This window comes from Polypterus senegalus, chromosome 13 (genome assembly GCF_016835505.1).
Source record: "Polypterus senegalus isolate Bchr_013 chromosome 13, ASM1683550v1, whole genome shotgun sequence".
Taxonomy (NCBI): domain Eukaryota; kingdom Metazoa; phylum Chordata; class Cladistia; order Polypteriformes; family Polypteridae; genus Polypterus; species Polypterus senegalus.
Genome location: NC_053166.1, coordinates 717,163 through 730,858, shown reverse-complemented (window position 1 = coordinate 730,858; position 13,696 = coordinate 717,163). Strand labels below are relative to the sequence as shown.

Genomic DNA, 13,696 nt, shown 5'->3' with positions numbered 1-13,696 from the left:
TTGAAACTGCGAGAGAAACTTTTAAGTGCCGGGTCTTAGCTGACATTACACAAGATGGCACCAGTACAGCTGGGAACCTTCGATGCAAGAACACCAAGCGGCTCACGTGAACTGACGTATTACACAGATAAAAAGCAACAGTTCCAAAGAGTGCAGAACAAAAACCGAATTACACAATTGAGAAGGCAGCAAAAAATATGAAGCGTCTTATACATACAATCATATTCATAAGTGCAGCTACTGCGGAAACAAAGCACACGGTGGAAAAAGTGAATGTCCTGCTAAAGGAAGACTGTAAAAAAAAACCCGTGCATGCAGTTTGTCACATCACAGATAAAAGGAAGACGAGCTGTTTATTGATGCAGTAAGGAACTAATCGATGAATGAAACCTCTTATCTTTACAACGATTGACAAACACGGAATGTAACTTGAACACAACACATCCTCCAAATACGAGCCTGATTGAAAGAAATAATGATAATCAAATCCTTGATGACAGCAACATTCAATAACACTCACAAAACAATTACTGTATATTGACAATCATGTTACGTTATTTTTAAAATGTTCCCTTTTCTTTTTCATAACTTCTACTTCTCCACTGCGATACACGGGTATATATATAAATGTATATATACCCCGATCTACAATACATACTTTAGCATAGACAAGCCACACGCTGTGGCGCAATTGTAGAGTCTTCGCCTCTAACGCCGACATTCGAGGTTCGATTCCCGAGAGGGGATGTACTGACTATGTACGCTACCGATTCATTTTACCTTCGCATCTCCTTGGTTTGGGACGTATGAAAAAATATTCGGTTAACGCAGAATCATGTTACGTTATTTTTAAAATGTTTGCTTTTCTTTTTCATAACTTCTTTAACACACTACTTCTCCGCTGCGAAGCGCGGGTATTCTGCTAGTAATCAATAAAAAGTGAAATACTCCGAGGTCTGTGAAGATTGTTGGTAAAAAATGGCTTTGGCCCTGCACAAAGTAGACATCTTAAAAACGACATGCTAGATGTATTGTTTGTTTGTATCACATCTTTGGGGGGCTAATAAAGCGAGCTTTAAAGAATTCACCCCAAGTGCATGGAAACGTCTGACTTCAGCTGTACGTGTTACGTGTCCCTTTATGCTTTTATAGGCTGCATTACCATTAATGCTTACTGTGCGTCTGCAAAGCATCACCAGCTTGTGACTGCTGCTTAAAAGAAATGCGTGAAAACAGCGGCCTTTGTAGGAACATGAGCCCTGGACACCAAGTCTGTCACCGAAACACGAAACTCCATGAGGACAAACAGACATTGGCAATAATGAACCTGTGAAGCCAAGACATTGTGATATATGGTCGGCCATTCATCCCGGCCAATACCCCCAGGCCGCCAGATGAAGCCCTGCCTACAGCATGGAGGTGACCCGAATTCCTGCAGGGCATCATGGACATTGGAGTTTTCTGCTGGATAACGTCGGGGCTGCCAGGGGATGCTGCAGGGAGGCCCAGAGACTTGTATTTGCCCTACAGCCTGGAAGTACGTCTTAGTCACATGGACAGAGGAAATGACGTGCTTCCATGGTTGAAGAAGAGTTTTTACCTGACCCAGAAGTGCTGGATAATCAAATGGACTGTGGGCTCAGAAGCACTTCCGGGTCATGGACTATAAAGGACTCTGGGAAATTCCAGACAGACGAGCCGAGTTGGGAGGAAGGGAACAGCGCGTCTGGGAGAGGAGGATTGATTATTGTGTATCGTTTATTGTTTATTGATTTATGAGTATTGTGGAGTGGAGGGTGCTTTGTGCATTGTATAGTTCAAATAAATTGAATTACAGTAATCCCACCTCGATCGTGGGGGTTGCGTTCCAGACCCACCAAAGATAGGTGAAAATCCGCAAAGTAGAAACCATATGTTTGCACGGTTATTTTTATATATTTTAAGCCCTTAGAAACTCTCCCACACTGTTTATAAATATTCCCCGCCGAGCTATACAGCATAATCTCTTTGTATTCTCTTCGATATTAGGTAAGATTCATTGAAATTATGTATGTAGACACACTGTTTATATACAGTAAAATCTAAATATTATTTTAAAGATATCGAGCATCTCCGATATCACATATGTTACAGCCATTACGATAGACAGGCCACCAGCAATAAATACGTACAATACAAGAAAAATAGTATACAGTAAATGTGTGTGTACAGCGACACTAAACGTACGTACATGTACTAAGTACTGTAAGTAGAAAATTAATTATGGTTACTCACCAACAATGACACGACGACTTGTCCGATAACAATGAGGTTAGTTTTACTGCACAACAACGGAGAGCGTTACAGCTCTTCTAAAGGAGCCTCTTCAGGCGATTGTGTAGCACTGCCGTTGTTCTTCTTCAATCCAAATCCCTAAAGCAGATTCCATCAGGACTACTTCCTTATTACGTCCACTTACAACTCGTTTTGCACCCTGGTTAAAAGGACACTGCGGCCGTAGATCTTATATTCATTTCCTACTTTTTAAATAAAAAGAATCGTAGCCTCATTGATGCTGTAATGGCGTCCTACAGCGGTGTAGATTTTCCCTTCCTTCAACAAATGCAAAACGTTTACCTTTTCAAGCAGATCGTTTTGGAGCCTTAATGAAGGGCTTGACTACGCACAAAGATGACACAAAAGAGCACAAACGTCAACTCTTTACACAGCGAAACACGACTTCCTGGTTAACACTGCATTCAGTGCACAGGAACTTAACTGCGTGCTCTGATTGGTTAGCTTCTCAGTCATCCGCCAATAGCGTCCCTTGTATGAAATCAACTGGGCAAACCAACTGAGGAAGCATGTGCAGGAAGTAAAAAGACCCATTGTCCGCAGAACCCGCGAAGCAGCGAAAAATCCGCGTTATATATTTAGTTATGCTTACATATAAAATCCGCGATAGAGTGAAGCCGCGAAAGTCGAAGCGCGATATAGCGAGGGATTACTGTATTGGACTTTTACCCGGTGTCTGATCTGAGGGTTCAAGGGGACGACAGCGCCCCCTATCTGTCACAACATGTTCACTTATAATTACTGAAACAGGTTATTAAAAAAGCAGTCATTGTTGTATGTTTTTTATCTCTTCCTGAAATCCTCAGTTTTTGTGTATTTGTCACAATGGATGGCCTCTACCCTTAAGACAAAACTGAACATTAGAGAGAGGGACCTGAATGTCACCGCCATGCGTACGTTTACTGAGGTGAACCCTTGGATGCATTGCAAACAATGTTGTGAAGCGGGCGTACGCAAAAAGAGACCCTGACAGACGAATAAAACACGTGTCTAACATTTTTTGGGGCATGGTGAAGGGAAAGAAACACTTGACAAAAGAACCATTTCAGTGAAATAGTTGAGCTGACCCTCTAATGTCCTCATTTCTAATCCTGTTCATTCTCGTCACCCCCTATGCAAATCTCAGCATCTTTAACTGTGCCACCTCCAGCTCTGCCTCCTGTGCCACCGTCTACAGCCCATATAACACAGCGGGTCTCACTACCGTCCTGTAGACCTTCCCTGTCACTCTTGCTGATACCCGCCTGTCACCAAGCACTCCTGACACTCTTCTCCACTAAAACTCCACCCTGCCTGCACTCTCTTCTTCACTTCTCTTCCACACTCCCCATTACTCTGTACTGTTGACCCCAAGTATTTAAACTCCTCCACCTTCGCCAACTCTACTCCCCTCATCCTCACCGTTCCACTGACCTCCCTCTCATTCACACACATGGATTCTGTCTTGGTGGTCCTACTGACCTTCATTCCTCTCCTCTCATATCTCCACCTCTCCAGGGTCTCCTCAACCTGCAGATCACAATGTCATCAGCAGACATCACAGTCCACGGGGACTCCTGTCTAATCTCGTCTGTCAGCCTGTCCATCACCATTGCAAACAGAACAAAATCATTTTATGCAATGAAAAACTCTAACGCAACATGAAACATAATTTACATTCAAATTATTACATTTTAATAATATTTTTAAATATGGTTAATTACCCGCTGTAATGTAAAATAGTAAATTGTACATCCATATGAGAGCGGCAGAACCACAAAGCGGCTAGTGCATAGTGCTGGCCTGGGGGTTGGCGAGCAAAGCAAGAAGGGGGCAAAACCCCCTAGTATCTACATATATATATATATATATATATATAAAATTGAAAAGTTTCAGTCTGGTTTCCGCTCTGGCCATAGCACCGAAACAGCCCTGGTCAGGGTCACCAATGATCTTCTGATGACAGCAGATACTGGTTCTCCTTCTTTACTCATCCTCCTTGACCTGACAGCTGCTTTCGACACAACAGACCACAACATTCTTCTTCACCGCCTGAAATACACCATTGGACTCTCTGGAAATGTTCACAATTGGTTCACATCTTACCTGACCGGCAGAACTGAGCATGTCGCCCTGGGCAGTGCAAAATCTCATACCCACAACGTCACCTGTGGTGTCCCACAGGGCTCTGTGCTAGGCCCCATCCTTTTCACCATCTACATGCTCCCTCTTGGAAATGTCATTAGCAGACATGGTTTATCTTTTCATTGCTATGCTGATGACGCTCAGCTTTACCTCAGGACTACCCCCACCTCCTCTACTGCTCCTCTGCCAATATCTACATTGACTACCTGCCTGGAGGAGATAGAGGCGTGGAGGAGGCTCAATTTTCTTCAGCTAAACAGTTCAAAACAGAAGCCATCTTAGTTGGCACATCACACCATCTCTGCTCTTCTACCATCGCCAGTATCACTTTTGCTGGCCAAAACATTCCCCTTTCCACATCTGTCACCAATTTGGATATTAAAATGGACCCTCAATTCACCTTTGATGCCCACATCAAACACCTCTGTAAGTCTTCCTTCTACCACCTCAAGAACATCGCTAAACTCCGACCAACTCTCACCCTGGCAGATGCAGAGAAGCTCGTCCATGCCTCTGTCTCCTCCAGGCTGGATTACTGTAATGCGCTCCTCATCGGGATTCCTGGCAAGAGTATTCAGAGACTCCAGTATATTCAGAATTGCGCTGCCAGGATCCTGATGAGGGTGCGAAAGCCTGACCATATCACCCCAATCCTGAAAACCCTTCACTGGCTCCCTGTCCCACTCAGAATTGAGTTCAAGGTCGTTCTCCTCACCCATCAGTGCACCTATGGACATGCCCCCCTTTACTTACAGGAACTCCTTACGCCTCATACCTCCTGCTCTGTACACACTAACACTCTCCAAGTCCCTAGAACCAATCTTCACAGTATGGCTGACAGGGCTTTTCATCTGTGGCTCCGAGACCGTGGAAAGTCCTCCCTGACTACCTGAGAGCCCCTCAGTCGAGTGATGGTTTTAAACGGAATCTAAAAACTTTAACAAATTTTGTTAAAGTGTAAACAGATTTTCTTGTTTTATTATTTTTGTTTTTACTCTGTAGCACTTTGAGATTTCTAAAATATGGAGAGCAATATAAATAAAATGTATTATTATTATTATTATTATAAATAAAAGTCAAATCCCACTGACTCACTCATCACAAAATTTCCAGAACCATGTGGACTTGAAATTTGGAATGTAGCTTACCCTTGGCCCATAGGTGTTCACTAAAAAACGGTTTTAAAAATTTTGTGGTCCAAGCGCGAAATTTCTTATAGTTTTTTAGACCCATTTGTATGTCTGTCCGCTTTTCATGAGAGAACTACTTCATGGATTTAGATCAGTTTTTTTTTTTCTATAATTTGATTGAACATTCCGGTTGATTTTGCGACTTCTCTCTTTGTGTTAAGAATCAGAGTTCGCTTGCAGGAGCGATATATTCGCACTAAAGAGAGCTGGGCGTGGACCCCCTCACTGTCCTGTTGCACTAACACGTGGGTGAAGCTACGGGGGATGACTAGAATATAAACTGCTCAAAAAAATTAAAGGAACACTTTGAAAACACATCAGATCTCAATGGGAAGAAGAAATCCTCGTGGATATCTATACTGATATAGACTGGGTAATGTGTTAAGAACGAAAGGATGCCAAATCGTTTGATGCAAATGAAAATGATCAACCTGCAGAGCCCTGAATTCAAAGACGCCCCAAAAATCAGAGTGAAAAAATGATGTGGCAGGCTAGTCCATTTTGCCCAAATTGAATTGCAGCAACTCCAAATTGTACGCAGCACTTTGTATGGCCCCTGTGTTCTTGTATACATGCCTGACAACATCGGTGCATGCTTCTAATGAGATGACAGATGGTGTTGTGGGGGATCTCCTCCCAGATCTGGACCAGGGCATCACTGAGCTCCTGGACAGTCTGAGGTGCAACCTGGTGGCATTGGATGGACCAAACCATAATGTCCCAGAGGTGTTCTATTGGATTTAGGTCAGGAAAGTGTGGTGGCCAGTCAATGGTATCAATTCCTTCATCCTCCAGGAACTGCCTGCATACTCTCACCACATGAGGCCAGGAATTGTCGTGCACCAGGAGCCACTGTACCAGCATAGGGTCTGACAATGGGTCCAAGGATTTCATCCTGATACCTAATGGCAGCCAAGGTGCCTTTGTCAAGCCTGTAGCGGTCTGTGTGACCCTCCATGGATATGCCTCACCAGACAATCATTAACCCACCACCAAACTGCTCATGCTGAATGATGTTACAGGCAGCATAATGTTCTCCATGGCTTCTCCAGACCCTTTCACTTCTGTCTGCTCAGGGTGAACCTGCTCTCATCTGTAAAAGCACAGGGCACCAGTGGTGCATCTGCCAATTCTGGTATTCTATGGCGAATGCCAATCGAGCTGCATGCTGCTGGGCAGTGAGCTCAGGGCCCATTAGAGGACATGGGGCCCTTGGGTCACCCTCATGAAGTCTTTCTGGTTGTTTGGTCAGAGACATTCACACCAGTGGCCTGCTGGAGGTCATTTTGTAGGGCTCTGGCAGTGCTCATCCTGTTCCTCCTTGCCCAAAGGAGCAGATACTGGTCCTGCTGATGGGTTATGGACCTTCTATGGCCCTCTCCAGCTCTCCTAGAGTAACTGCTTGTCTCCTAGAATCTCCTCCATGCCCTTGAGACTGTGCAGGGAGACACAGCAAACCTTCTGGCAATGACACGTATTGATGTGCCATCCTGGAGAAGTTGGACTACCTGTGCAACCTCTGTAGGGTCCAGGTATCGCCTCATGCTACCAGTAGTGACACTGACTGTAGCCAAATGCAAAACTAGTGAAGAAACAGTCAGAAAAGATGAGGAGGGAAAAATGTCAGTGGCCTCCACCTGTTAAACCATTCCTGTTTTGGGGGTCATCTCATTGTTGCCCCTCTAGTGCATCTGTTGTTAATTTCATTAACACCACAGCAGCTGAAACTGATTAACAACCCCCTGTGCTACTTAACTGACCAGATTAACATCCCATAAGTTTCATTGACTTTATGCTATACTCTGATTAAAAAGTGGTCCTTTAATTCTTTTGAGCAGTATATATTGTGGTCGATAGGGGGCGCTCTCGCTCCCTTGAACCCCTGTCCACGACTCCAGACACCAGGTAAAAGTCCTCAAATCGACTTTATTTAATCTCCACAGTGTACAAAGCACACTCTCCACCACTATACTCATAAATCACAATAATAATCACTAAGAAACAATCCTCCAGCTCCCAGACGCGTTGCCACCCTTCCACCCAGCTCAGCTCGCCTGGGAGCTGCCACAGTCCTTTTATATTCCCTGACCCGGAAGTGTTCCCAATCCGCAGTCCATGTGATTCTCAATCACTTCCGGGTCAGGTACAAGTCCTTTCTTTTCACCCCAGAAGCCCGTCGCTCTTCCTATGACGAACATCCGGGTCATAGGGCACGAAGAAGTCTTTGTTCCTCCCTGCAGCTCCCTCTTGCGGCCCCCGAGGTATCCAGCAGGGTCTTGTACGAAAACTCCATGTCCCATGACTCCCTGCTGGTCTTCGGGGCACCTCCGTACTGCAGGGAGGGCTCCATCTGGCGGCCTGGGGGTATTGGCCGGGATGATAAGCCGGCCACATATCACAATATATATATATATATATATATATATATATATATATATATATATATATATATATATATAAGTAGCATCTTCTAGAATTTACATATACAAACACATATTGGAATGTATTAAAATATTTGAATCAAGGCCCTTTCTAGTTCTGTTATTTGTCTCACTAAGAAATAATAAAAGTTAAAGCAAAGGCACAGCACGAGGTGCTAATTAAAATTTCCTCACAAATACCCCAAAGTTAAATATGCAAAGCTGTTGTTGTCTGCAGCTCAAAGTCGCTCGGCTCAGGACGCCCATCAGGACGTGCACTTCTGCTTCTCGGGCTCACACGAGCCTCTCGCTGGTCTCTGTTCAGCTCATCTCCCGATTACTTATTTTTATCTTGCTTTTCGTAACTCTAGCTGGTGCCTTTAAAGAAGTGAATGATCCCCTTGATGCCTGATCTTTACTGGACCCGAGCACCCAAGCCAGTCATCACGGCACGTGGTACAAACACCTGACTGAGCAGAGCCACACGTGCCCAGGCTCTTTCTAGCAAAGACTTTATGTAGGCAAGCAAATTATTGTAAAGTTGTGAGAGTTTAAACAATGACACTTTTACTTCTGCTTTTTTATTTTGTTCTGTTTTTTATTGTCCTGAGAAAGAGAAGAATCCCATCATAAAGGGTGCACTGGGTCTGAAAACCAAGACATAAGCATTTTTATCTTTCTCCTTTTTTACGTTTTTTTTAAAGCAAGAAAAAAATAAAACACAAGTCAACGGAGGACAAACTAAGGGTTTTAACCCGGAGCAGCCAACCGTGTAATTAAGTCTCACAATTTCTGGCTCATTTCTTCATATCTCGCACAAATGATCAAATGTGGCCTTTAGTCACGTGCTGCTCTTTCTCGCGACTCAACTGCCGTCTGCTCTCCTTTAGTTCAAGTGCGGCCTCCCAGGACGTTTGGGTTTCTCTACCTTATCCTGGTCAGCAGGAACACACAAAAGAGCCGCTGTTGTACTTGGTGTGGCCGATAAGGGGGCGCTCCAGCCACCCAACCTGACACAGACAGACGCAGGAGGCATAACTTCAAAACACACGCGATTTATTATTTCTTTTTCGCTTGTGGGGAAATGTTTACTCGTTTCCCACTAAGCACAGCACAGCACAGCACAATTCAATACTTCTTCTCTTTTCTCCGGAAAGCTCCGTCTCGCTCCTCTCGACTCTGGCTCAACGAGTAGTGGCTGCTGGCCCCTTATATACGGCACCCGAAAGTGCTTCAGGTGCCCGTTGCCCTGTTTCCGGCAGCACTTCCGGGTGTGGCACAAGAACCATCCAGGAGTACTGAGCAGTTGCTGCAGCACCCCCTGGCGGCGCCCATGGATCCCGACAGGGTGGCACCAAACTCCAACTCCCATGGAGCCCTGGGGGTGGGAGTCCCAGGCATTGCTACAAATTGCTACAACTCAAGGGGGCTGCCACATGGTTGCACATTTGACTCACATGCACCTTGCTATATATTATGTGTATTTATGTTTTTTGTCGTGGATTCTTCGTTGTCCTGTGTTCTATGTAGCACCATGGTCCTGGAGGAACGTTGTTTCGCTTCACTGTATGCTGTACTACTGTATATAGATGAAATGACAATAAATACTCTTGAATCTAGCGCTCAGGCGAAGGTAATGCTCTGGCCACGCTTGCTCCCCAGGTCCTCCCAGCGTGGAGGTGTCCCGGTCAGGCAAGGGCCTGGGCCGTCTGCCACACAGGTGCAACTTCTTCTGCCTTGACTAAGTATGAGCTAAGGGAGCTTACCATTAGGACACTGCAGTAATGGATGCTGAAAAATGGGCCGTGGAGTCGGTAGATAAATGCTCCGACTCCGACTCTTCAGTTTCTAAATCTACCGACTCCTCTGTATGTATAAACTATGCTAATGTATTTTCTACATCCATTGAAGGAAAGGAAGGCAACATACATGTCATTTCACCACAGAACTACTGGCTAGGAAGCCAACACTCTGCTATAACGCCAGATTAAAGACAAACACAATTGTTTAGCGGCCGCAGATTGCGGGTGTCCACATGGACGGGCAGATCCAGCTTGCCGAAAATCTCGACCACCGCCCCCATCCAAAGTAATGTGATGCCTCTGTCTGCTGCAGTGGCCGTCTCCTCTGTCAGCCAGCCGGAAGTTTAGTGCATTGTGTCACTCACCGGCCAGCTGATCAGCAGGACGAGCCTCTGCTGGAGACAGGTAGGGATATCTGTGTTCTCGGCTCCTTCACTAGCGCATAGCGAAGGGGAGCTGAGAACACACCAGATGATTTTTCAGGCGTTTGACGCGTGATGACTCGTTGAACGGCCGAAAAATCGGCAGTGCATCTGTAAATGTATGGGGGGCTTTAGGCTAGGTTCACAGTTCCCTGTCACAGTGGAACACGACACAATGGAAAGCGGTGCCGCACCTTACCTGTGCATTACATCCCATAAAGTGATGCATACAGTCAATGAAAAGCATGCTTCATGGTTACTTGACATGTTCGTTTTGTGGTAACATTATGCACTGCATGCATTGGGCTTTATTCTTACAGCAGAGAAGTAGTTCATTATGACTGTTTGTGAATTGGGACATTTCAACTTTCTTTTTTAATTCCCATTTAAATTTAGTAGGAGTCGGAGTCGGTTAACTTTTTGCCGACTCTGACTCCAGGTATCCAAAATTGTCTCCGACTCCGACTCCACAGCCCTGCTGAAAATGGAGATCTGCACTCATATGTGGATAATAAATTAGAAATCAGCCATTTCAACAGTAATATCCATTTTCATTCAACCTTAGTAATGTCTTTACCTTTTTAAAAAACAATTTAATATCCATCCATCCTTCCATTTTCCAACCCGCTATATCCTAACTACAGGGTCATGGGGGTCTGCTGGAGCCAATCCCAGCCAACACAGGGCACAAGGCAGGAAACAAACCCCGGACAGGGCGCCAGCCCACCACAGGGCATACACACACACACACATCCACACACCAGGGACAATTTAGAATCGCCAATGCACCTCACCTGCATGTCTTTGGACTGTGGGAGGAAACCCACGCAGACACAGGGAGAACATGCAAACTCCATGCAGGGAGGACCCGGGCAGCTACCCACTGCGCCACCGTGCCGCCACCAATTAAATATATTGATTTAAAAAAAATATATAATTTTTAATAAAAAAAATAGGTTACGCCAAACTTTCGAACACTACCTTAAGTGTGCCCATTTTGCTTAGGCATCCCAAACATGCATTGTCCTCCAAAATGGGACAAAGTCACATTTATCCTTGGTTTGCCCCTCTGCTCCGCAAATTTAAAATTACAAATGAAATGATTCAAACGTACGTTTCCGCAATGTTGGACTATGCTTCTCTTCTGTGCAGGGTGACCAATCAAGGAATGAGATGTTGTAATGAGCAACATCCAATCAGGGAAGGGCCACATAAAAGCTGCAAACCAATCGGAGCGCAATCAGAGGCTGCATTTTCAAAACTGTACGTGTTCACCCATCCATACTTGGGAGTTTGTGTTTTCAGAAGTATATACAGATCAAAAGTCTCCGTTTTCAGGGGTTAAACACACCAGCGTAGTGTGGAGAAGAGGAGACAATGGAGACTAAAGAGTGTGTTTTTAAATGGACACGCATAGTAGGAATGTGGATGTGGCTTTAACCAGCTTTTTGTTTATATGCGTATCCACCTTCATTAAAAATGCTAAAGGATTTATCATTGGCCATTATGGCACTCCGGCCATGTGGTGCGTTTCCCAGAGGGTGATCCAGCTCGTAAGATCCTCATTGTTGGGGACCCAAGTGGCTGGACCAGGCCAAGGGGACATCACGTAACACCTGGCTGCAGCAGATAGAGGGTCATTTTCGGAAGGTGGGACTGGATCGCATGTCTGCCTGGGGGAGTTTCCAACCGGGATCACGAGTTGTTTCTTGTAGTAGTGGGTGCGGCAAGGCACTGTACCAGTACATGCTCCACAGCTTGACTTGACTTGACAGCCACCACTCTTAACATCTCACACCCTAATATTCTGCTTCCTGCAGCCATGTACACACCACACCCTCAACTACCATTTCTATTTGTTTGATGCCCAGCCTCTCATGTGGGACCGTAACTAATACATCATGCATTGATGATTAATAAAAAGTTGACCACATAAATAGGGATGAGTATCAGACTTGTTAGAAACACCACAGACCCCAAGCATCAGTCTGCCTTGCAAGTCACCACACGCTTTTTGGACGTCTTTGTCGTGAAATAGAAACTGGACAGGACGGCCGTTGACTCTCCAGTCATATAAACTACCACTGCCATCCACACATCGATTTATTCATCTTTGAACCTGTTCTATTTTGGCTGGATAATCCCCAAAAACTCGCTTTCAAAGCAGAACCTTCTACGACCTGCGGTTATAACTCACTCGAAGTGATGTTCCTCCGTCGAGGTGTCTCCAGAAGTCGCATTCACTTCACGATCCGCCGGGCTCAGCAGAGGCTTCGTCTCCTCCGAGGCGTCCATAACGGCACAGCTTATTAAATCTCGCTGCGATGCTCTCTGGCTATCATGCGTATGAAGCGACTCTTACGTCCTTAGGCCCGGCTTTATCTTTTAATGAAGACAGTCCCGAAACACATCTATAGCAGCGATTGGTCACCTGACGGGACTCAGTGAGTGACAGCGACGCATCTCATAAGATCAAGCGCGCGCTCACATGACGTGCCCAGAGCAGCGTTTGGTAGCAAAGTAGACTGGAACTTGTAGTCATTCGTAAGGCTACAAAGAATGCGCTGAGGAAACGTTTATCTGTATTCGGTCGACTTCAGTTCTGAATCCTTCAACTGCACAACGGAAGTTCTGCAGAATGAATTGTGCGGTGACGGGCAAATCCGGAAAAACAACTTTAAAGCGTAGTGAGCGCGTATGCTTCAATGCGACGCTACAGCACGTGACCACAGAGCATCATGGGAGTTGAAGTCTTCTCGGATTGCTCTACGGTGCCCTCAAATAAACCGCACTTTCTTGGACTATGTCGTCACTGGATGAGGAGGAATAGTTCAAACAAAAATAAATAAATATATATAAAAGTACTGTGCAATTTAATAATAACCAAATAACAACCACAAGAATTTTAAATATACATAAGTACATGTGTCACGGGATATATATTTTTGTTGTTTACTTCTGCTTTATATATTGAATTCTTTCTTGTGACACTGCAAAAACATGAAATAAGCCCTGAACTGAAAACTATCACTTTCACAAGTTGAAAAGGCGGGCCCTAAGAAGTACAGTTATTTGACTAGCTTTTGCCGCAAACTGACACATTTACAGCAGGGCCTTCAGATGCACATGTGATTCCTAATGGTGAATTTGGAGTTTTGTGGATTAAGGAGCAGCTCCACATTATGATTCTGCCCAGCTTTACCTTGCACTCGTATCCAGTTACAATGTTGAGCGTAAGCATGAGCCACAGCAAGCAAAGCATATACAGTATGTCCACTCTGTAGATACGATTCGCCAATCAAAAAACAGTATTTACTAGAGCCCGCCTCCTCAACCTCTTTTCCGAAAACGTTTTCACTTTGACCTTATGAGTTATTGATTGTAGATTGATGGGAAGAAATTAC

The 13,696-nt window shown here is 44.9% G+C and overlaps 1 protein-coding gene across 1 annotated transcript in view; it reads right to left on the bottom strand.

Moving 5' to 3' along the window:
- Window positions 1-12,955, bottom strand: part of slc2a8 (solute carrier family 2 member 8) — a 42,171-nt gene extending 29,216 nt beyond the window's left edge. Inside the window, exon 1 of the mRNA XM_039774849.1 lies at window positions 12,490-12,955. Coding sequence (XP_039630783.1) covers window positions 12,490-12,587 — 98 coding nt within the window. The 5' untranslated portion in view covers window positions 12,588-12,955. The remainder of the gene's footprint in view (window positions 1-12,489) is intronic.
- Window positions 12,956-13,696: the final 741 nt, after the last annotated feature.